This window comes from Leptodactylus fuscus, chromosome 5, assembly GCF_031893055.1.
Source record: "Leptodactylus fuscus isolate aLepFus1 chromosome 5, aLepFus1.hap2, whole genome shotgun sequence".
NCBI classification, from domain to species: domain Eukaryota; kingdom Metazoa; phylum Chordata; class Amphibia; order Anura; family Leptodactylidae; genus Leptodactylus; species Leptodactylus fuscus.
The window spans coordinates 72,952,750-72,978,563 of record NC_134269.1 but is presented as its reverse complement, the minus strand read 5'-3'; the positions used below and the strand labels follow the sequence as shown (position 1 = coordinate 72,978,563).

Sequence of the window (25,814 nt, the reverse complement as noted above, 5' to 3'; positions counted from 1 at the left end):
ATGAAACAGATGGCCGATGCTGCCACCTAGTGGTTGTATGATGGAATTTCATTTGGTTTTGGTCAAGAAAATAAAGCTAATGTAGAGAAGAAATATTTTGGAGATAATATAATTAATACACAAAACCTGGAAGTGCCCAGAAAGTCACAATCTACGAAGACACACTACTAATCCTAAGAGTGGCGGAGTCTGTAAAACTACATCTCACAGCCTTCATTGACAAGCTGGAAGTTGTGTGGTGGAACATGTGGGAGCAGCTGCCATGCACATACATCCTGAACATACTGTATGTGTAATATTTACAACAATGTGATTTTTGCAGTGTCTTTGCACTGGTTGCATTGTGGTAGTTGTTCCAGACAGTTTACTTGTGAGGAGTCTACAGTAGAGTTGCTGGTGGGAGGACCTACCAGGAACATCTTCATTCTAAACTTTTCACTAGTGAGACAACTAGAATGGAGTTGTTGGGGGGGAGGACCTACTAGAAACAACTCTAATGTAGACAGCTCATTGCTGAAATAACTAAAATGAAGTTGCCTGAAGAAGGTACCCATAGGAGGGCCAGTGCACACATAACTGTAGTGGATATCCAATGTAGTAAACCACACCTTCCACAAGAATGGAGGTACAGTTCTTACACAGTGGTACACTGTGGGGCTGGGATGAGCTTGGTGGAAACCTAATCTGCAGAAAAAAGCAGTAACCTAAGGAAACCAGCGAAGCCCATAGACTATAATGGGGTCCGTGTGGTCTCTGCATGAAAAATGTGGAGATAAAAGTACTGCTTACAGGACTTTTCTCTCCGCATATTTCATGCGGATATGGCAGCAGTTCTCAGGCACAGATAAGCTCTCATACACTCTTCCTCTTAGGAGGCTGCCAGTAGACTCCAAGGTCTCCTCCCAGTTATCTGAACTTGCTGGATAGAAACTATCACCAACTCAGTTTATCCTCATACACAGTGAACCAGCCCATTTAAGGGGACAATACACGAAAAACTATTTACATAATGTGTATAAACATGACAAATGCAAAAGGAACAGTGCACCATAGCAGAGACGTAGCTATAGGTGGTGCAAAGGTAGCAGACACTACCAAGGTCTGGACCCTGAGAGGCCCTCTCCAAAAAATATTAGTAGGTAGGGGCCCCATTACCAATGTTACAATGTGACCCAGGAGCTTCAAGTTATGTCTCTGTTTAGCAGTGTCCACTGGGATGCTGCAGCTGTATGGAGGATCATGGAGCACAGTCAGTCATTCCTGACCAGGAGGCCGATGTATATATACCAGAGGTACACACACATACCTGAGATATACAGTTAAAGGGATTCTACCATTAAAACCTATTTTTTTGTGGATAAGACATTGGAATAGCCTTTAGAAAGGCTATTCGTTTCTTACCTTTATATGTGATCTCCTCCACACCATTCCTTAGAAATACCGGTATGCAAATTAGTTCTTTCACAGCGATGGGGGCGGGCCCCAGCGCTGAAAATGCGATAGGGGCGTCCCCACTACTGCTCGAGAACACGATCCTGCGACGCCTCTATCTTCAGCTGGACCCTCCCCTTCTCTGTTGTCTTCCTCCTGCGTCACCTCCGATGCCTGCGCAGTTGGCTCTGCCAGTGAGACACCAGCAGAGTCGAGTGCGCATGCCGGCGGCCATTTTTGGGAGGCCACTCCTGCATAGAACTACAAGAGCAAGAGCGGCCGCCATGCGCAGTCGGCTCTACTAGTACACCTACCGTATATACTCGAGTATAAGCCGACCCGAATATAAGCCGACCCCCCTAATTTTACCACAAAAAACTGGGAAAACTTATTGACTCGAGTATAAGCCTAGGAGGGAAATGCAGCAGCTGCTGGAAAATTTAAAAAATTAAAATGGCCGAGTTCTTGGGTGCAGTAGATACTGGGGAAGGGGAGGGGGTGTTTTGGTTGTCTGTCTGCCCCTTCCCTGAGCTTGAGGACTGGGTTTTTTTACCCCCAGTTGGAATTCAGCCTGGTTGAATATAGGGTATCTGCAGTATTCCTATTAACCCCTTCCCGACGGAATAGGATCACTGCAGATCCCTATATTTAGTAGACTGGGCACTTTCAGACACAGGGATATCTAATGTGTATGTGTGTCACAGTCATTTTCTACTTTGCTGTGCTGAAAAAAACTGTGCTGAAAAACTCGGCTTATACTCGAGTATATACGGTAATTCACTTTCATTTTTGTGACATAAATGACGACAGAAATGCATGCCAGCTGGTGTAGATCTCTGTTGAGGCACATGGCCTAGCGGAAATGCACCTGATTCATGATCAGACCTGCAACTCAAACTTCAAAATTTATTTTTGTAAAAGGGGTTAAAACATAAATGAAACGATACCGATACGATAACGATAACATGCCATTTTGACTTCACAGTGAATGCTGTAAAAACGAAGCCTGTAAGAAAATTGCACTGTTTTTCTCCAGTTCCACCCCATTCCCAGTACGTCATACAGAATATTAAATGGTACCATGAAGAAGTACAATTTGTCCAACAAAAATTGAGCCCTGAGGAGAAATAATAATAATAAAAAAAAAAAGGCGGTAAGTCAAAAACAAAAATCAAAAACTGCCTGTAACTGGAAGTGATTAATGGGGTCTTTAGCAGCTCTAGCTCTGTTCATGTAGAGAGGGCAGGGCTAAGAAGTCCTGGCAGATCAGTAAACGTAGAGATAACTGTGATCTCTGTACAGTAGGCTAAAGGACCTCTGAATATGTTATGACATGCGATTAGCCCTTGTATGGGAGAAGCAACTGTAGCGTATACCCATGTTTTGCAGAAAGAGGAAGCAGCTGTAAACTGATAAACGTGTGTGTATGTGTAAACTTGAGACATTATGCGATGCTTTTATTTCAGTCTTTCCTAAACTGACAAGGATAGAGTTTCAGTGCCTTCTGTAGGGGTTACAAAGTACGTCCTCCATCCAACATTCTATCTATTACTACAGAACTAACTAGGATTCAAGGTTTTGTTGTTTTCTGTAGTTTTTATTAAGTTCTTCTTCTATTAAGTTTACTTACTTGTATAGCACCGAGATATTCCTCAGCACTTTACAGATATTACAAATCATTACAAGGGGCAACATGGTGGCTCAGTGGTTAGCACTGGAGCCTTGTGTCGCTGGAATCCTGGGTTCGAATCCTGCCAGGAACAACATCTGCTAGGAGTTTGTATGCTCTCCCCCTGTTTGTGTGAATTTCTTCCCATTCTACAAAGACATACTGATAGGGGGGAAAATGTACATTGTGATCCCTATATGGGGCTCACAATCTGCATTAAAAAAAAGAAATCATTACATGAGCAGATGTTCAAGAAGTGTATGAACTATCCCATTACGTGTAGAGTGAAATGTTTTTCCTCTTGTGAACAACTTTCACTTTTCAATGTGAAAAATGGCCATTTTCTCAGGCTATTGACATGTCCTTTGTTTTGACAGACTGTGCAAACGGCCTATCAAAAAGTAGGACTTGCCCTATTTCACAGATCATTCATAGTCTTAAGTTTATGATTGGTCCATGAAAACAAGTGCCACGTGAATACAAATTAGCCATGAAAAATGGTCAGTTTTATCCATTTTTCATGGCTAATGTCCATCAGTATTGACTGAATATGCTATAAGGCCATTTTCACACAAACGTAGGCTGAGAAAAATAGTCCATTTGTTGGCCAATTTTCCCGGCTTGACCACAGCTTGTATACATGTAAATACTCTTATGAAGCTGTGAGCTTCAAAGCTATTGTGGCTACAGAGTACAGTATTCACAGCATAATGTCAGTACTGTACAGTATAACCATGTTACTTTATCATCTCACATCATCCTAAAACAATATGTGACTCCTATAAGCTGCAGTCGGAACAGGAAATGCATTCGACAAACGGACCATACTATTTAGCCTTACTAGATGAGAAACATATCTGGTGAAAGATAGGTCCCTGAAAGACAAAAACAATTTGGAGTGGGAGACGTATGTCAGATCCACTGGGGCCAATCTGGGATAATGACAATCTCCAGACCACCTTCTGACTTGATTATCCAAATGATCCTGGGAAGGAATAGGGGAAAGAGATAAAGGAGACAGAACTGGGTTGAATGGTACACCAGGGTATCCACGACTTGGGCCAATAGATTCTGTGCCGAAGACAAGAAAGTCAGGAGCGTGTGGTTCAACCTGGAAGCCATGACGACTAGAGATGAGCGAACAGTATTCGAAACAGCCGTTTCGAATAGCACGCTCCTATAGAAATGAATGGACGTAGCCGGCACGCGGGGGGTTAATTGGCTGGCTGCCAGCAAAGTCTGCGTGCCAACAGCTTCTATTCATTTCTATGGGAGCGTGCTATTCGAAACAGCTGTTTCAAATAGTGTTTGCTCATCTCTAATGACGACCACATCTAGGGTGCCCCACTGGGCACAAAGGTAGTTGGAGACATCTTGATGAAGAGACAACTAGCATGGGCCTAATTGTTCCAGACTGACATAGTCTGCAATCCAGTTGTTCACATCAGAGATGTGGACCCAATAGGGCCTGTAAACAAGTCTCTGTCCACATCAGGATCCTTGTAGTTTCAGCCATCAAGGCTGACCTGTCAGTTCCATACTGGTGGTTCAGGAAAGCAATGGCTGTCACTTTGTCAGTCTGATCCCGATGAGATGTCCCTTCAAGAGGGGAGTCCAGTGAAGAAAGGAGAGGTAGATCACCCTAAGTTAAAGAATGTTGATTAGAAACTTCATCTCTTCCAGGGACCAGGTGTCCTGAACAGCATGGGAGAGGTAGACACCGCCACAACAGAGAAAACTGGGATCGCTTGTGATGAATGTCAATTGAATTGCACGAAAGAAACACCCCCAAACAATGGCTGAGGGTGACAGCCATCATCTTAAGGCATTATGCAGAGACAGAGAGAAGAATAGAGCAATCCAACACTGGGTAGAAGTCCCACTGGTCCAGGATCACTTGTTGGAGGGGGTGAGTGTGGCACTGGGGTTTAAGGAATGGCCTCCAAGGAGGATACCTAGGATTAAAAGGTTCTGGAACACGAGAAGGAACTGGCGCTGCAAGGACAGACATTTGTTCTTAGGGAGCAGGATTCTGAAGGAAAGAGTATAGAACCCCAGTAAGTGAATCTACTTTGATGGAGTGAGACAGGACTTCTAATAGTTGATCATCCACCTGAAACAAGTTATGATATCTAAAGTGATCTTGAGGCTCTCCAAGCACTGAGATTCAGCTTTCACCAGGATGTTGTCCAGAGAGGGAATGATGAAAATCCTGCTAGAATGAAGAACCATCACGACTATGGCTAGGATCTTTGCAAACACATGAGGCACAATAGTTAGTCCAAAGAGCCGAGATGCAAATTGGAAGTGGTGGGACTAGATTGCTAAGTGGAGGAATATTTGGTGGGAGTGGCAGATAGGAATGTAAAGGTACAGTAGGTGTCCCTGATATCCACTGAACAGAGAAATTCACTCTAATCCATCAAGGCAATGACTGGCTGCAGAAAGTCCATAAAAAGTGGAGAACCCCAACAAAGTAGTTGTAGAACTTGAGAGTCAAGTTTGGACAAATCAAGGCATAAAACAAAAATAAATAGATTTGACTAAAACCCTTGGAAGCATTTCAAAGTGCAAAAATAACCATGCCCTGAGGAACAAGATTGGCCACAGCCTGAAAGAAGTAGTGCCTGTTGGCCTCAGGCTTATTCTACCCCTGAATTTCACTTGGAAATTGCAGGAGGGCAGTGTTTCTAGGACAGTTGACTCCAGGATTCCTGTTGAGAGGCAGTTTTTAAGGAATAGAAATTGGGGAACCAGCGCAAGTGGCAAAAACAAACAGTCACACCTCAGGAGGAGCTTGTACATTTATGTCTGACCTATACAGAAGAGAGGATCAAAAATACAAAGTAATAATACAAAGAATTCCTGCAGTAGCCGGGAGGTCTCCCTTCTATGTAAGCCATGTAGCTCACTGTCTGCATGAGGGCTATAGTGGGGAGGAGGCACTGACACTTTTTGGCTTAGGGGCAGCAGCTCTCCTCCTGGTCTCCTGTATCACCAAATGACTTCTACTGAAAAATCCCATGTAAGCGTCACCACTGACCCATCAGCCCATCCAATACACCGCTCTCCTTTCAGCTCCCTCCTAATATACCGTCCCCAATATGTATCACTACCTTCCTTCAAACCCCCAACATACACTCCCACCTAAACATCACTCCTCACTTCAGCCCCCTCTGACATACAGGCCCACATTAATAAATAAAGACCTCTCAATTTTCAGCCCCCCTCCAACATGAAGTCCCAAGTAAACATCAGCATCTCTATTCTTCAGCCCCTGCAACACGCAGTCCCATGTAAATGGCCTCTCCAACCTGTTAGTCCCATATAAACAACAGAAGAATTTTCCTTCAGCCCTCTCCACATGCAATTCCCTGTACACATCAGGCTTTCCCTTCAGACCCCTCCACAATATGCAGTCCTATGTAAAACACCCCAGGCCTGTCCCTTCACGCCTATCCGCTATACAGCCCTCTGCAGCAGCACCGCCCTCCTCCCCCACTGCCCCACTGCTGCTCGTGCTCCTCTCACGCTTCCTGTACTCAGCGCTGACCGGTTACCAAGGCAACCCCCACCTCCTGGAGAGGCTCCGCCCCTTCCCGTGCCGTCATACATACAGGCGCAGCTCCGCACGACATTGTGGTAAGGCGTGATACTGCTCGTGCACGGGTGGAGTACACGTGGGGTCGGGCTGTAGTAGCAATGTAGTAGATGTAATGTCGCCTCAAGTATTGGACATGATCGAACGTTCTCATATACATCCCGTTATAGGCGGTGTCAGTCCAGGAAAGTCTTCATCCAAAGCTTTAGACTGCAGTGAAATAACAGTAGTCATACTCGCCATGTTAGTACGTGCTGGAATGAAGTGCTTAAAGGGGTTCTCCGGGGAAAAGATCTGCTAGTGCTAGTAATGGGTTAATAAGTGCACCCATATACCTTCAGCAGTGATGGCTCGGTGTCTGTGGCAGCTCCTGGCATCTTGTGTATTTGTTTACATGGTGTTTGCTTGTCTGGATTGAAATGTCATTACTGGAGCTCAGGTTAGAGAAACTGAGTGGTTAGGGAGCGTTCACACTACCGTCAGTGTCCGACATGTAGTGTCCGCTCAAAATCTGTCACGGACGCTAGGAGCGGACACTAGCTGTGTTCATGACAGCTGTCATTTATTTCAATGGGCATCGGGTGCGTTCTAAAGGACGGGCACGGAGTGCAAAACAACGCACCCGATGCCCATTGAAATAAATGACAGCTGTCACGGACACAGCTAGTGTCCGCTCCTAGTGTCCGTGACAGATTTGGAGCGGACACTACATGTCGGACACCGACGGTAGTGTGAACGCCCCCTTACATAGGAGTAGTGGGGGATGAGTATGATGTGTATTTTACAGCATAAAAAAAAACAACAACTCTTGTTACACAGTTTCTATAGGTAGGAATATACCTATAGACTAAGGGTGGGTTCACACCTGTGCCCGGTCTCCGCTTTTGGTTTTCTGTCTTCTACCAAGAGAAACTGCCCATGTGCGTCTTCTACCTCTCCCCAGCGAAAATGTTTTGTTTTTTTCTACCGGACACAAAGTCCTGCATGTCCGACTTTGTGTCTGGTTAAAAAAAAAAAGTTTTGCCGTGGAGAGGCAGAAGATGCACACAGGCGGTCACTTTGCAAACCCATTCAAGTGAATGGGCTTGAAAACTGACTGCCGGGTTTCCGTCCCCTGTCCAGTTTGTCTCTGTAGAAGACGGAAACCTGAAAGCGGAGACCGGGTGCAGGTGTGAACCTGCCCTTTGCCCCCATATTGCAGAAAAGCTGCTTTTTCTTTTTGTTGCAGATTTTGTATTCCCTATATATTTTCTATACTTATTGTAGCTGCTCTTGGCATTGGCTCAAAAGAAAAGTCTGGAACAATAAAAAGCTTCTTTTCCGCCACCTGGGGGCTAAGGGCATGCGTGGCACTGCGGAAAAGACTACAACATTTCAATAGGTATAATTGACATGCTGCGTTTTACAAAAATGCCAGTGTTTTTGATATTGCAGCATTTCCACCACTACGGGTATTTCTGTGCAGCCAGAACCTTTTCCACTTTGCATGTGCTGTAAACCGCCACGGATTTCACGGCAGTGTTTCTAGGAGTGGAATGTTATCAAAATAATATTGGCAATAGTATTACACAGTGCAGTCATGTAATATTGCTGCTATGTGTGATATTAGTATCGAAATCTTCCTATGACTGCATCATGATCTACTAGTCTAATCTACTGATTTCTAATACCTCTCCATTTGTCACTATGCGAGGAAGTTGCAATTCTTCCATAAGGATACTTTTTTTTTTTTTTTTAAGTAACAAATTTGTTACAACTATGAATACCATCCAATTTAAGTTCACACAGAGGAAACATTTTCCATCCTGTGTTATTTTCCACACGGCATCCCACTCCTGATTAGGCCCGGATGAATGGGCCTAATCCAGGGTGAGTCTCGAGATGTGGAAGATAGGTCATGCCACTTCTTTTTCCTGCTAGCTGAAAAGTCACTAGCAGGGAAAAAAAGCAAGTGAGGGCGGGTTCACATCTGCGCCCATGTGCGCTTTAAGCAATTCTGCTGAGTAGAGATGAGCGAACACTGTTCGGATCAGCCGATCCGAACAGCACGCACCCATAGAAATGAATGAAGCACCTGGCACGCTGACTTTGCCGGCGGCCGGCCGGCGTCACAGGTGCTTCCATTCATTTCTATGGGTGCGTGCTGTTCGCTCATCTCTACTGCTGAGCGTTTTGTGCCTTTCCGCGGTGAAACCGTTTTTGTTTTTTTTTAACCGGACACATAGTCGGACATGCAGGACTTTGTAATCTGCTGTGATCTACGGTGTCTGTGCACTCTACTAGACTCAAAAATGAAGGGGTTGCCCAACTTATATTTTTAAGAATAGTGTTGCTGATAGGTCCAGTAACATAAAGAAAAAAATTACTTGCCTCTCCTCAATCCCCCATTACCAGCGGCAGTAGAACCAGTCTTCTATTTTCATGCTCCATTGGATGTCAGTTGTGACATCCCATTTGTGTCAAGTGACTGCTGCAGCCATTCACAGGCCTCAGTGGTGATCCCTTTACATGCCGATTGTGATTGGCAGCAGTGGTCACCTCACACAAACAGCCAGGGGACGTGAGAACTGAAATTATTATTATTTATTTATATAGCACCATTAATTCCATGGTGCTTTACATTTGGGGGTTACATACAGTACACAGAATATGCAGGTAGATGTAATACTAACAATGACTGACTGGCACAGTGGGGTAGAGGGCCCTGCCCGCAAGGGCTTACAATCTATGAGGGAAGGGGGATAGAGACAGAAGGAGAGGGGAAGACTGTATAGATGTCAGTGCGGTGATAGTGTTATTGGAGGTTGTAGGCCTTCCTGAATAGGTGAGTCTTCAGCGCCTTCTTGAATCCTGTGATTGTGGGGGTCAGTCTTATGTGTCTTGGTAAGGAGTTCCAGAGTATGGGAGATGCACAGGAGAAATCTTGGAGACGGTTGTGTGACTTTGTGTGAAATTGCTGAAAATGGAGGACTGAGGAGAAGTGAATAATGGCTTTTTGTGTTATTGGCCCATCAACAGCACTCGGACAACCCTTTTAACTTCCTGCACTCACTGGAGCAGATTATATTATACCTATTACGCAAAAAAAAAAGTCACAATTTTTTTTTTGTGCAAATCAGCGTTTTGTGACCTTTTTTTTTTTTTACTTCTGTGCCAACATCGCCAATTCCCTCAAAAGGGGACAGGCAGGAGCTGATTTTCTCATAATTTATGCCAGAAATCTGTGAGCCAGTAACACCAGTTTTCATGAATCTACCCCATTGTGTTTCCCTTTTGGCTTTACTTCTGCTCCTCTTCCTCATTTACATCCTGTTTGAATGAAAATGACAGCTCTAAAGGAACAATGTGCCCACTGGCCACAACAATTGAGGCTTCCCCTGTCAGACAGAGCATATTAAGGGACCATACTATGTGTTGCGGCCTAAAATAGCACAATGTCTAGTTATAGGCCATTTCTCAAGACTATATTAAAAGGGTATGTGGTTTAAAGGGGTTGTTCCAGAAATTGATAAATCCCAGAGGACGTCCTAGAAGATGAAACATTAAAAAAAACAACTATATAGTACAGACCAAAAGTTCGGACACACCTTCTCATTCAAAGAGTTTTCTGTATTTTCATGACTATGAAAATTTGTAGATTCACACTGAAGGCATCAAAACTATGAATTAACACATGTGGAATTATATACTTAACAAAAAAAGTGTGAAACAACGGAAAATACGTCTTATATTCTAGGTTCTTCAAAGTAGCCACCTTTTGCTTTGATTACTGCTTTGCACACTCTTTGCGTTCTCTTGATGAGCTTCAAGAGGTAGTCACTGGAAATGGTTTTCACTTCACAGGTGTGCCCTGTCAGGTTTAATAAGTGGGATTACTTGCTTTATAAATGGGGTTGGGACCATCAGTTGTGTTGTATAGAAGTCAGGTGGGTACACAGCTGAAAGTCCTACTGAATAGACTCTTAGAATTTTTATTATGGCAAGAAAAAAAGCAACTAAGTAAAGAAAAACGAGTGGCCATCATTACTTTAAGAAATGAAGTTCAGTCAGTCCGAAAAATTGGAAAACTTTGAAAGTGTCCCCAAGTGCAGTTGCAAAAACCATCAAGCGCTACAAGGAACCTAGCTCACATGAGGACCGCTCCAGGAAAGGAAGACCAAGAGTCACCTCTGCTGCGGAGGATAAATTAATCCGAGTCACCAGCCTCAGAAATCACAGGCTAAGAGCAGCTCAGATTAGAGACCAGGTCAATGCCACACAGATTTCTAGCAGCAGACACATCTCTACAACAACTGGTAAGAGGAGACTTTGTGCAGCAGGCCTTCATGGTAAAATAGCTGCTAGAAAACCACTGATAAGGACAGGCAACAAGCAGAAGAAACTTGTTTGGGCTAAAGAACACAAGGAATAAACATTAGACCAGTGGAAATCTGTGCTTTGGTCTGATGAGTCCAGATTTGGGATCTTTGGTTCCAACCACCGTGTCTTTGTGCAACGCAGAAAAGGTGAACGGATGGACTCTACATGCCTGGTTCCCATTGTGAAGTATGGAGGAGGAGGTGTGATGGTGTGGGGGTGCTTTGCTGGTGACACTGTTGGGGATTTATTCAAAATCGAAGGCATACTGAACCAGCATGGCTACCACAGCATCTTGCAGCGGCATGCTATTCCATCTGGTTTGCGTTTATTTGGACCATCATTTATTTTTCAACAGGGCAATGATCCCAAACACACCTCCAGGCTGTGTAAGGGCTATATGACCAAGAAGGAGAGTGATGGGGTGCTACGTCAGATGACCTGGTCTCCACAGTCACCAGACCTGAACCCAATCGAGATGGTTTGGGGTGAGCTGGACCGCAGAGTGAAGGCAAAAGGACCAACAAGTGTTAAGCATCTATGGGAACTCCTTCAGGACTGTTGGAAGACCATTTCTGGTGACTACCTCTTGAAGCTCATCAAGAGAATGACAAGAGTGTGCAAAGCAGTAATCAAAGCAAAAGATGGCTACTTTGAAGAACCGAGAATATAAGACAGATTTTCAGTTATTTCAAACTTTTTTGTTAAGTATATAATTCCACATGTGTTACTTCATAGTTTTGATGTCTTCAGTGTCAATCTACAATTTTCATAGTCCTGAAAATACAGAAAACTCTTTGAATGAGAAGGTATGTCCAAACTTTTGGTCTGTACTATTGTACTATATATATATATATATATATATATATATATATATATATATATATATATATATATATATATATATTTATACAATGATAACAGACACCAGACAGAGGGGGCTCTGTCTATGTGTTTTACTTTACTACTGTTAATGTCCATAGCTTTCATCCTATGATGGATGATAGCAACGGATGTCCATAATGGTAGTAAGAATGTTCACTAACGTGTTTCTAACACAGCAGTTGCAAAAAAGTCAAATAGATTTTTGGCCCCGAGGTGCCAGTTATGTAAAGTTTACACATGCAAATCCTGTTCAGTTGCAACTTGGCTGTCACTTTGAATCTTTATTTTTGTTTTTTTAACTTTTACAGACAAATCACAGCTTTAATAGTCACAAAATAACAGGATGCAGACAATTTTTATTATAACATCTTTTCATAAACATATAGTACAAAATACAAGAAACTTTGTAACATATGTTATTAACCCCTTAAGGACCAGGCCATTTTTTGGTTTCGCATTTTCGTTTTACCCTCCTCACATTTCAAGAGCCATAACTTTTTCATTTTTCAGTTCACAGAGTCACATGATGGCTTATTGTTTGCGGGACAAATTGTACTTTGTAATGGCACCATTCAATATGCTGTGCAATGTACTGGAAAGCTGGAAAAAAATTCAGAATGAGGTGCAATTGGAGAAAAAATGCATTTGCGCCATTTTCTTATGGGTTTAATTTTTACAGCGTTCACTGTTTGGTACAAATGACATGTTACCTGTGTTCTACGTGTCAGTACGAACACGCTGATACCAAATTTATATAGTATTTGAAATGTTTTGATACTTTTAAAAAAATGATAAACTTTGCAAAATAGAAAAAAAAAATTGTGTCATCATGTTCTAACACCTGTAACTTTTTCATATTTCCATGTATGGAGCTGGTTGTGGTGTCTTTTTATGCGGGACAAGATGACGTTTCTATTGATACCATTTGGGGAAAGATCTGATGGTTTGATCACTTTTTATTCAATTTTTTATAGGAGGCAAAGTGTTGAAAAAAACGCTTTTTGGCTGTTTTTATTTTTTTTGCCGCTACGCCATTCGCAGTACGGGATAAATGTTTTAATATTCTAATAGTTCGGGCATTTTGGAGCGCGGGGATACCTAATATGTTTATGTTTAATGTTCTTTAATTACTTTTATAGCTAATCTAGGGAAAGGGGGGTGATTTGAACTTTTATATTTTTTTAATTTTTTTAATACTTTTAAAAACTTTTTTTTTTCTTGTTATACATTTATGATCAGACCCCTTAGGTACCTTGAAACCTAGGGGGTCTGATCGCTCATACTATTCACTGCAATACTACAGTACTGCAGTGAATAGCAGAATCCCAGCACTTCTATTAGACGATGCCTCTGGCATCGTCTAATAGATCTCGTGCAGAGACAAGCCTGGAAGCCTTCAATAGGCTTCCGGCTGTCATAGCAACCGATCACCGCCCTCTTGTGACGTTCAGGAGGGCGGCGATCGGCAAAACATGGCGGCGCCCGTGCCGCCGGCGCCGTTTACACACTGCGGTCACGTTTGACCGCAGTGTGTAAAGGGTTAACAGCAGTGATCAGCTCGGGCACCGACCGCTGCTGTTAGTGGCAGGTCCTGGCTGTATTATACAGCCGGCATCTGCCGTGTATGGAGCGAGCTCAGCGTGTGAGCTTGCTCCATACATCCCCATGCGACCCATGACGTACAGTTACGTCAAGGGTCGCTAAGGGGTTAAAAAAAATGTTTCCTTCACTTATCAGTTACTTTTTATATAGAATTCTATGGAGAGGGGAGACTAAGGGTTGGTTCACATCTGCGCTTGGTAATCCGTTTGGGGAGTCCGTGTGGGGACCCCTTCCCCCAGAACGCACTGGCAAGCGATGTGCAGTAAAAGCACAGGGATCCCCATAAACTATAATGGGTCTATGTGCTTTCTGCGCGACCTCTGCACGGAATATGCGGACAGAAAAGTAGTTCACAATTTACTTTTTTGTCCGCATGACTTGTGCGGAGATCTTGCGGAAAGCGCACGGACCCATTATAGTCTATGGGGTCCGTGTGCTTTCACTGCACACCGCTTGCCAGTGCGTTTGGTAGTCCGTTCGGTGGGGGGTCCCCATGCAGACTCCCTAAATGGATTACCAAACGCAGATGTGAACCAACCCTAAGACTAGGTTCACACTTGCACCTGGTTTCCATTGGGAGATTCTGTTCCCCATTCTGTTTAAAAAATGCTTGCAAGACTTTTCTCTCTGCATTTTTCAAGTGGAAACCCTTCGGACCCCATTATAGTCTATGGGGTCCACGGGTAACCGTTTTTTAAGCACATTGGTTTCCGGGTTTTTTTTTGGTCTTTAAGTGGACCCGAAGAATGGAAACCTGAACGCAGGTGTGAACCTAGCGTAAGACTCTATCACTGCACAGAATTAGTTAATAAATTCTCCTCACAGACTTCTGTATGTGAGGCTGAAGATGGATACAAAAGCTATTAAAGAACAGAGTGAAAAGAAGGAGGAAACAAATTTCTTTATTAGGGTCCATTCACACAGAGGAAAATGGTAAGGATTTGGTGTGGAATTGCAACACAAAAAAAAGCCTCCCATTGACTTCAATGGATTCCTTTTTCTGCTAGCAGAAGTCAATGGGAGGCTTTTTTTTTTCAGCGCTGAAATTCCACAACAAATTCCTTGCCATTTTTCTCTGTGTGAATGCACCCTTAAATGGACTTTCCGGGCAAAAAATCTTTATTTTTTTTAAAGGTGTGTTAGTAATGGGTTACCCATATACCTTTAGCAGTGTTTTGAGTGATTTCTGGGTGTCTATGGAAGCTCCTGGCATTCTCTGCATTTGTTTACATGGTGTAGCTTCCTGTGTACCTTCCACACTACCTCCCTCTCACTGCTGCCATTCCTCTCTTACTCAGTTACACCTCCTCCCTAGCTAAGCTATCCTGCTCACTACTAACTAACTAACTCAGCCCACCACCACCAGTAGCATCATACTTACCTATCTTCCTTTCTGAGAGACGGCTCGTTCTTTTTACTGTGCGCAGGCTGGAGACACTTCTCCTTCACTCTCCTAGCATGTGCAGAGACCGGAAGCACCTGTGACTACTGCGCAGTAGAGATTGAGATAGTGCCATCTCTACTGAGCATGTGACCCAGGCACCTGCAGACTGTGCAATCAAATGCAGAGAGGAAGAGCAGAATTTGACCACACATGTTTTAGGTATTGGTGTTAGTCTCCACTGTCCCTTAGCTATTATCCCCTGATAAGCCTTGTTCGCAAGGGCAAAACATGGTATATGGGAATCTTTTTCTCTTTTGCGACTGATAGGTAGCACGGTGGCTCAGTGGTTAGCGCTGGAGTCCTGGGTTCAAATCCTTTCATGGATAACATCTGCAAGGAGTTTGTATGTTCTCCCCGTGTTTGCGTGGGTTTCTTCCGGGGACCGGTTTCCTCCCACACACCAAAGACATACCGTTAGGGAATTTAGATTGTGAGCCCTATATGGGACAGTGACCGTCAATATCTGTAAAGCACTGTGGAATATGATGGCGCTATATAAGTAAGCATAATAAATAATAGGTAGAGCCTTCAAGTATAGGGGCAGGTTCCAGCAGGTGACAGAGTTGTTTAGGGATTTATATCCAAGGTAGGGCACAACAGCCAGACTCGAGCATTGCAGGAATAGTGCATACGGATTTTGTACAGTATGTTGAAAATATTTGTTCTTTTGTAAGTAATTATAGTGTTATTTTTTTACAGATGGACATGGCGCTTAGGTTTTTGCCTCTAAATCCTGAAGACCATGGAACCCAACGATGTAGGATGGGACCCAAAGCAATGTCTGATCTGGGACTTAAGATTGGATTCCCAGTTGTCGTATTTTTGCCCAGTGGCAGCTGCCTCTGTACTGCTTGGCCGAGAAAAGATCTTTGTAATGGCTTCCTACAAGCTGACCTCATGTGTTCCACATCACCTAAACCAGTCATAGATTATACAGACTCTGTTTCTCTAAATCACCTAAAAAAAATTGAATCTGTCAAGTTAAAAAAAGTGACCGTGAAAGTTATACTGAAAAATATGGAAGAGAAAATAACTGTATCAGAAACCACTCTGCTTGAGATTGTCAAGGACTTATTAAGAAATGTTTATGTCTTACCTAAGTATGTATTAACAAATTCACCTATTGCAAATGTGGAAATTCTAGACATAGACCCAGTAACAGAAGGAGCAGGATTAATAACAGCAAAAACAAGTGTGTATATTAAAGAGACGGTCACACTGGAGTGGTTGCAGAACGTATCGGACAGTCGCTCTCAATATCAGGTTGCTGGAATGGATGATGCGTATTCATTACTAAAAGAGATCCTTAGTCTACCTTTTCTTTACCCAAAGACCATAGCGAAATTCGGTCTTGTGTGTCCTAAAGGTCTGCTTTTAATTGGGCCACCCGGAGTTGGTAAAACTCTCCTGGTAAAAGCTGTTGCAAGACAAGTAGGTGCTTATCTTATTAGCCTTGATGGGCCGATGATTCATGGATCAAGACCTGGAGAGGCTGAGGAGAATTTAAGGAAGGTTTTTGAAAAAGCCAAAAAAGCTTCTTGTATTGGCCCTTGTATCCTCTTTATTGATGAGATCGATTCTTTGTGTCCTAAACGTGGGAACTCTAATAATTCCACTGAAGCTCGAATTGTCGGCCAACTTTTGACACTTATGGATGGGATTCACAGTGACAACAAGATGGTTATTGTTGCTGCTACAAACCAGCCAGATGTCATAGACCCAGCTCTCAGGCGACCCGGAAGATTTGGTAGAGAGGTAAATAGCTTGTATATCCTCCCTTAAGATATTTAACATTAAGAACAAAAAACAAATCTAACAAAGTTTCTACTGAGGTGTTACATAGGAGTGGACAAGGGAAAGGAGGGGGGAGCAAGGAATATCAGGGGGCAACAGGGAATGGCTTGGTTGGGAGTAAAAAAGGCTGTGTCGTACCAGACTCAAACAATAAATCCAATAAAAAGAACAAAGGGAAAGGTAAATCGTAGTAATAAAATAGAAAGTGATTAGAGAACAGGGAGAAAGGAAGGTTAAGAAGACACAGAGGGTACGGCAGACTGGAACTCAGCAGAGTAATAAAAATGATTCCATAGACGCCATGTTTATTGGTGGGCTCTATCGTCTTGTTTGCATGCTCTGGATGCATAAGACCTCCTGAAACCAAGACAACAGAGAAGTAGGGCGTCATGGATTTCCACAATCTAGGGATAACGGACCGCGCTTCTCATTAGTAATGCTTTCCCACACAACTTAGGTTTTACTAACTAGTTTTGAGCTTCAATACTAGACACTAGTGTGTAACATAAGTCAGACCCAACAATAACACATTTTAGATTTCTTATGCCTTCTATGCCAGTTTTTTTTTTTTTTTTTTTTAATTTCTGGGTTCCCCTTACCATTTTCCTTGAAGGGGGTGCACCAGTCTTAAGATTTTTTACACCAGTTTACTGTAGTAAATGATCCCAGAAACTTATGTCAACTGGAACTTACCATGGTGGCAGTGTCTGAATTCTGGCCTTAAAGGGGTTGTCCAGGTAAAACTGGATATTACATTTATTTAAATAGGCTGGGGGCAGTGGAAAAAATATGTATACTCGCCTTTCCCCAATGCTCCGGTGCCTCCCAGTGCGGTCCGGTCTTAGTCCAAGTCACACATGACCGCTGAGGCCAATCAGCGGCCTCAGCAAAAGGCCTGAGATGTCACTACCTGTGGGGGCGCAAGTGTAATTAACAAATCACATAGGGGATAAAAAGCCTCGCCAATGACAGAGAACATGTCCAATCAGATTAAAAAAAAAAAAATTTCAACGCCTAAAAACCCCCAAACAATGGATATGTTTCTGTCTGTTTTTGTGAACAGACTTAACCATATGGTATAATATGTTTTTGTGTCCTTCATAAAAAAAGAAAAACAGAGAGAATCAGATCAGTGTTCAGTTTTTTGTGAAATCGATGTTTATGTAAATGTATGCTAAACAGACGTAAAAACGTGATCTGTGTAGACTATAACAGATTCTGTAATCCATTGTAGGGACTTCGAAAACGTGGTGACTTTCTTCTCAGGAAGTGTCATAAGTTGCTTTTACCAGTGTTATTGTGACCTGTGGATTGAAGCCAAATTACTACTAATTTCCACAAACGCCTCTACATGCCTTGGCTTCTAGTTGCAAGTATGGCTGAGTTTAGACGGCACTTTTTTTGCTGAAGAACTGCATGCTGTTTTTAACTGTAGTAATGAGTAGCCCATGTTACTAGGCCTGTCACCTATATGACGATAAGCCGTAAACCTTAGGTTTTCAGTTTAATGCTATTTACTATACACATGCCAGGCATTACTGTAGTTATAAACCCATCCTGTAGGTGCAGCACAAGTTAGTTGTAATCCAGTTTGGTGACTGTGGGTTGGCTGTAAACTAGTAACAGTAACCTATTAGGGTTCCTTTACATTTGTATTAAGCTGAACCACTACCACGTTTTGCTGCGGCTTTATGCAATTTGAAGCAAGGATTTCTCTTTTAATGGGTTTGTCCGTGATCTGAAAAACATGGCTGCTTTCTTCCAGAAACAGCCCCGCTCCTGTCCAAGAATCTTGTCTGATACTGCAGCTTAGATCCATTCACCTGACATGTATTCCTAATCCTGCTGTTTCACTTCTCAGACTTTGCAGTCAGTGATGACTTTTGCAACTATGTGATGTTCACAAACCTTTTCAAAGGCCTTAGTCCTGTACATGTGGATGCCATACGTAGTCATTAATTTCAGTGTGTGCATTCAGACATCCGTGGTTTTTTTGTAGACCAGAGACCGTGTCCTTTTTTTGTTGATGCATCATGGACGCATTGCACCAATGAAAGTCTAATGGTCCGTGAATAAAATGGATGACATTCATGTCAATCTGCTTTTCACAGATATGTAAAGTGGATCAACCATGGAAAGCGCACCACCCACAAATGAGCAGGATGGGGTGTGGTCTGTGAATAGCATGGAACTCACATGTCACAGAGTCAGTGTTTGGCCGTGTGAATGAGGCCTGAGGATGGATTCCCACGAGAGCAATTCATTGAATTCAGTTTTTTCACCATTTCAATCAAGAATAATTCTGATTTTCAGCATCATGAAATCGCTCTTAGCCCTGCCCAAAAGTCTGATATATTCCATGCAGCCTCGGCAAACTATGATCAGCAGTTTCTTTACTGAACTCAATAGTTGGATGATAGGACAAGGAAGCCTGCCTCAAATATGTCTGACTTCTTCAGAATGTGCAGCTCCAAGCTTATAATACATATGGCTGTTACAGAGCCATGTCTCCACTGTACTGTACAGCCCCTCATATTAAATTAAAACTCACCGACTAATTTGCTTCCATATTCTCAAACTGAAGAAATAAAATATTATAAAGACACTAAAAATAATGTAACTGCTAGAAATCCATGTTCTGCTCTGTAATGTAATGTGCATGCTTTATTCATTCCAGGTCATTATTGGGGCTCCTACAATAAGCCAAAGAAGAGCCATCCTAGAAGTTCTTACGTCAAACCTTCCTATACACAGTGATGTGGACATAGATGCTTTGGCTGAGATGACGGTGGGTTATGTAGGAGCCGACCTTACTGCCCTCTGCAGAGATGCTGCCATGCAAGTAGTACGTCAGACCCAACAGGTAAGAAGCACGTTCATTCTATAAAAGGGGACGTTTACTTGTCATACATAGGGCCCATTAGTGAGTGTCCACACGGAAATGTGGAGATGCACCATTCTGCTGATAGGCTACATTTGGTAAATTGTCATCTGTCTGTAGCAGAAGTTATTCCTTTTAACATGTCCAGGTAGGAGTGGCCAGTGACAATATCCTCAGCAAAAAAAAGACCGTAGACTTGCGTTGGCCTTTGGGGGAGTCTTTTATGTGTCCCAAATTTTAATGTTGTGGCTATGATTGACCTTTCCACTGAGGTGACAGGTAGCCACATCACTCAACACCAGCCTATCAGCAAATTCGTCCTCTTCCACCCAGACATGCAAGTTAACACAAAAGTCACAATGTTTCAGTGCTTGAACTCCTGAACAAGATGTAACCTGTATGCTTTATAACACAGACCTTTTCATACAATATGCCATACAGTGGCACCTGTAGTTCCTTACTAGTAAGCTTGGTCGACTTTCTAGGACTACACTTGTACGTGCCCCAAATCCTGCTCGCTGTCTCTTCCAAAGTCTTTGGGCCACTTTTCTCATGACATACTGTAAATGTATGGTAATAACTTCCACCCCCAGTGGTAGAGAGGTGCAGCCGACCATAGATGTTCCTAGGTATTAGAGATATATAATGGGATGCTTAATAATTGGTTTCTCTGTAATCCTATCCAGAAGTAAAACTACATTAAAAATTGAGTTCTATGTTCTGTTTTAGGACGGTCAAGTAAACCAAATCAGAAAAGAACATTTTTATGAAGCTGTCAAGAAGATTCGCCCTACATCTGCACGTAGTGCTGTAGGAAAGGTGGAGTTTAAGCCCGTGTACTGGGATCAAGTTGGTGGCTTAGAAGATATTAAACGTTCATTAAAACAGGTAACAGGTTTTTTTTACGCTAGGGCCAAAGGGTGACACAATGATTGCAAAGTCACAATGTAACATCCCATGTAATAACTCTCAATAGTGTTGCAATGTCACATGCTAACTGGTTCAACTGCAACGCAAATGTCACAAAAACAAAATCCAACTCCAATTTTTGTTTGTGACTTTGCCATCATAGTCTACAAGGCACATGTAACTGTGTCCTGCCTTCCGCTTGATTTGTTTTTTGTTTTATTTATTGTCAAACTGCAGCTCCTAAAATAGTCATGTGACAGCAAGTTGCAATACAGGTTGCACAGATGGTTTTGGCCAACCAACTTGTCTGAGACTTGGTTTTGTGCAATATATGTTGCACTGTAGGTATTTGTTTGGATCTTTTAGTCCAACAGATTTCTGAACGTGGAAACATTGAAGCACCAGAAAATTCATTATAGTGCGAAAATGTTCATTATAGTTGTTTTTCTAAATTATTGCAGTAAAGTGTTAAACGTTTGGTCAAACCCCCTGAAGTCTGCACTGCGGGAATACAGTTACTAAGGCAGCAGAGCACAACCAGCAGCACAGACTAAAGATGGTTTGTGCAGGGCCTAAAAGGAAGTCGACAGCCACCAAAATCACTTCTAAACCACTGATATACTGTTGTAGTAATGTTTGTGGCATAGTGAATGTATCTTTGAAAGCTCCATTTCGGTGCCAAGGAAATCGACTGTTAATCTGTAAGAGTATGAGCTATTTGGCTCACCTGGAGTGTGGCTGCATCTGGGCAGAGGACCCATTTCTGCCTGTGGTCACCACAGATCAGGACATGCTAATCTTTGTTCGGTGGTGGTGATGGGCAGCGACCAGACAAACACGTTCTAGTAGACACAGCCAAGTCCTTGGTGCACGGAGAGCTTATTTTCATAACTGTATGTGGATTGATTCCCGGTTTCCCCCTTTATGAACTGTCTCTTTTTGACTTTTACGTTTGTATAAGTAAAGATGTTCTATATTAATAATGTTGCTGTGGGCTTTATTCCTGATATTTGCATATACTGTTTGGCCCACAGCTTATTGTGACATGAAGTATTACTAGCAAAGTTGTTTGTTTGACTTATTTGCATAACTTGTAACAGTTTTCAGATTTTTCCACTGTACTCAGAATATGTAGGAATTGTATGAAGATGTGAAAAACATATATTCAAATATACGGATTGACAAACAGATCTTTAGTAGATAGCTTCCTATCCACAGTTACAGTACTAAGAGCAGCCCTGAAGCCTAACAAGTGAAATACTATGCAGACTGACAGGGATTTGTTACATCTATACTCATCTTATTAAAGTATTTCAGATTAATTGTTGGTATTTCATTATATAGTATTTCCTAACGTGTACATCTCTATTGCCATGGAGCCAGATCTTTTCCTCTATAGCGCTGATAACTTGGTATATGGTTATGTAAGTCTGTCTTTCTTTCTAGAGCATTGAATGGCCCATGAAGCACCCCGATGCTTTCATGAGGATGGGGTTAACCCTGCCCAAAGGAGTTCTACTATATGGACCTCCTGGATGTGCCAAAACCACCCTGGTGAAAGCTGTGGCTACCAGTTGCCATTGTTCCTTTTTCTCCATTAGTGGTGCAGAGCTTTTCTCACCTTATGTGGGGGACTCAGAAAAGACTTTAGCACAGGTAAGAATATTGACTACAGATCAGCTGAAGATTTGGCACATGTACATGGATTTGTACCACGGTTCATTTTACCTTCACAGCTGTTCCAGCAAGCAAGAGCAAGCACTCCAGCGATTGTATTTCTAGACGAGATAGATGCAATAGTGGGGTGCCGCTCAGAAATTAGAACGGGGTCTGGAGTCCAAGAGAGAATTCTTTCTGTGCTACTAAATGAACTGGATGGAGTCGGGCGTAAGGTTACTGAACGCAGGGGCAAACCAAAACTTCTAGAGGGTGAACATGACCACTGCCACAATGAAGAGGTTAGTTAACAAACCATCCCAGTGTGGGAGAGGACAGTGACAATGCAAGCTATGTTTACTAGTCTTTTCTGACAGTTTAGTGTCTGCTGTATGTTCAAGAGGTTTTCTGATGGAGAAAAAATTGTCAAAGTGCTCAGAATGGGTTAAAAATAAATAGAAGCAATACCTCATATATCACCTGCAACACCGATTCTGACACTTTAGCAGTTTTTACTCTTCACACACAGGTAATGCTTACTGAGCCAGTCCATGGCTGAAGGCTGCTAGTGTGTCATTTTCTCTGTCGGTGAATAGGCACTTATTTCCACTCCAAAAATGCTTATTGTTATTTATTTCCAGTATACGTGGTACAGTAGAGTGTTCAGTACATGACGTTTCGACCAATATCCAGGCCTTCCTCAGACTGTAAAGAAAAGGTCATATATTCAAGCTCAAACATAGACTACTGCATATTCCTTATAATGATGAAACCAATGTCCTCCAAGTGATCCATGGATTGTATAATAATATCCCCAGTGTCAGTTAGCCTCTCCTAATGGGTACATATGCTGACTGGAGTGTTGTGGGACCTGGTTGGTAGAACGCTGCATGCGGCATTGTGGAAATCGGTGCGCTCATATTTGGCCCTGTAACTTCAAGCAGTCATAGCACAGAGATTGTTTTTTACATTGTCAGCATAAACTAACAGACATCACTAAATCTCATCTTGTAATGCTCATTGAAAAAGACAACAATGTTTACTACAAAACCGTGGTAATATGTCAGAAATTCTTAACCATATGTCAGCAAAACAACCTTATTGATTTGCTGATTGATAAATGTAACCTCCATAAGCAGCATCTTGTCTATAGATGTGTCAAGTATTGCAGAGCTCAGTTCTTTTCATTTCAGTGGGTAGAAGTGGCAATGCCAGACAATGTATAGACAGGATTGGTGCTGTTTTGGGAAAACAGAAGACCCTTTTTTTTTTTTTATAATCCTCACCGACCCCTTTAATTGCTAGATGACAGCTGTTTCTCCTATTTTTTTCCCTCTACATTTCAGCTCGAGTATAAGGAAGTTCTGAATAAATCTGTCATGGTTGTTGCAGCAACAAACAGACCAGATGTCTTAGATGACGCTTTACTGCGGCCAGGGAGATTGGACAAACTCCTCTACGTCCCACCCCCTGACGAGAAGGTAAAACCGGCATGATGCCATAATTTCCAAGAAATGTTCATAGAACTATATTCATAAAAAGGAATAAAAGTAGTTACCACTTCTTAAAATTGCTCAGAAATCCCATGGTGCCATAACGTCTCTTAAGTTCTTTCCTTTTTTGCTATATCCTTATGTGCTATAGGCCCGTTTTTCAATTCTAAAAATATGTACTACAAATGTGCCACTTGCCGGCGATGTGAGCCTGGAGAACCTGGCCGCCTCTACACAGTTCTACTCTGGAGCGGACCTTCAAAACCTTTGTAAAGAGGTGAGATTGTAGATTTGGTTGGATGTTTAGATGGCTTAAAGAATATCGCCATTATTGTACTATCCACTGCTGCGCTCCACACAGTGATGTGGCGGAAAATCCAAGTCTCGCCATATAATAAATCGGATGCATCTTTAGAGCCCTTTGTTTAGCATTACACCATCTATTTGTTGGCTTACTTTGTTACAAAATTGTGTAGCAAAGTATCCCATTTCAAGCTACACCACTTCCTGCTTAAAATGTGTCTTCCTGTCACAAACTGAGCCACGATTCTGTATGTGCATTTGTCATAATGCAATGTACGTAGAGATGCAAATGATTACAGGGTTGGGTGTATGAAACTGATGATTTTTTTTTTTGATTTTTTTTTTTACCTGCAGGCTGCACTAACTGCATTAAATACAAGTGGATTACAAGCTACATGTGTGAATAAAGAACATTTCCAACAAGCTTTAGCAACAAACAGCCCATCCTTGAAGGCTCAGGACCTCCTTGCCTTTAAAAAACTTTGTGGCCATACAGGAATCCTATAGACAGTTAATGACTGCCAGCTTCATGGATGCCATGCAACAAATAGGTTATTATAACACACTTTATTGTGCAGCATCTATGCCATCTTTTCCATTGTTACAGAAATAAACTCAGTAACTTTCTAGTACAAATTTCCAAATTTTTACATAGCAAATCTGTTGCAAAGGAAAGAACATTTATCAGTAATTATTGATACAATCAATGAACAGAAATTACAATAGTTCTCCTGGTGTATCTGCATCACTAAAGACTTCATATACCTGTTCAGTGCATATAGAGACTTGTACTTCAAAAAAAGATGAAGACGACGGGAGGCTTCATGTCACACAAGAAGAGCAGCTCGCTGTATTCCTATCATGATAAAGAGGACATGTCTGTGCAAGTAAATACTCAAATTTCTCAAGAAATAATTCTGGGGTTTCTTTTCTTAAGCAGTTTCTCTTTTAAACCTCCTAAATTTTTAGGAATAGGTTGACAAATGTTACCATGTCCTTTGTCACCACAGTCGGTACCGATTGGACAATACTGAAATGTGTCTGGACAGCCCAACTGGTGACACGCAGTTGTTTAAGAGGACCTGGAGGCTTAATTTTTATTTTTTTTAATACTGGATTTGTATGCCTATAAAATTCATCTCGTCTTAGAGTTTTACACTGTGCTATTCTTTCTAGAAATGTATGAATAAAATGACAACTGGGTCTGACACTCTTCCTTCAGTACTGGCAGTGGCAGACTGTATCCCTGTACAAGGGGAATAGTAACCCCCAGTTGTCCATTTATTCACAAATCTGTAGGAGGAAAAACAGAGGAACGGTCTAAGGGTCCATTAACACGGAGAAAAATGGTGAGGAATTTGGTGTGGAATCTCAGAGCTGAAAAAAAAACAAAAAAAAAAACACCTCCCATTGACTTCACAGAAAAAAAACAAAACACATTGAAGTCAACGGGAGGCTTTTTTTCAGCACTGAAATTCCACACCAAATTCCTCACCATTTTTCTCTGTGTGAATGGACCCTAACAGAGTTCTAAGATAAGATTTCCTGGAGAATACATATTTACTATATAAAAAAAAAATAGCACTTTAGCAGTGTTTAATATATTCTTTAAAAATTCTAAGAAAAGATGTCCCACTATTATTGCATGAAGAATGCAAGCACGTACTGATGTATTAATGTCAAAAGTGGCCACATGTCTTCTATAAATCCCATCAATTTAAAAAAAATTAAAAAAAATAATGTTGGCATCCATTTGTTTTCCTCTGTGCACACACTGTGTAAATTCAAGG

General features: G+C 42.1%; 1 protein-coding gene across 1 annotated transcript; it reads left to right on the top strand.

Moving 5' to 3' along the window:
• Positions 1-6,697: 6,697 nt before the first annotated feature.
• AFG2B (AAA ATPase AFG2B) lies at positions 6,698-25,751 on the top strand. Its single transcript, XM_075273384.1, has 9 exons — positions 6,698-6,742; positions 15,688-16,743; positions 19,460-19,645; positions 20,393-20,551; positions 22,019-22,228; positions 22,309-22,530; positions 23,575-23,709; positions 23,873-23,998; positions 24,379-25,751. Exons 2-9 carry the CDS (start codon positions 15,688-15,690, stop codon positions 24,529-24,531), a joined length of 2,247 nt encoding a protein of 748 aa, XP_075129485.1. The 5' UTR covers positions 6,698-6,742; the 3' UTR covers positions 24,532-25,751.
• The last annotated feature ends 63 nt before the right edge of the window (positions 25,752-25,814 follow it).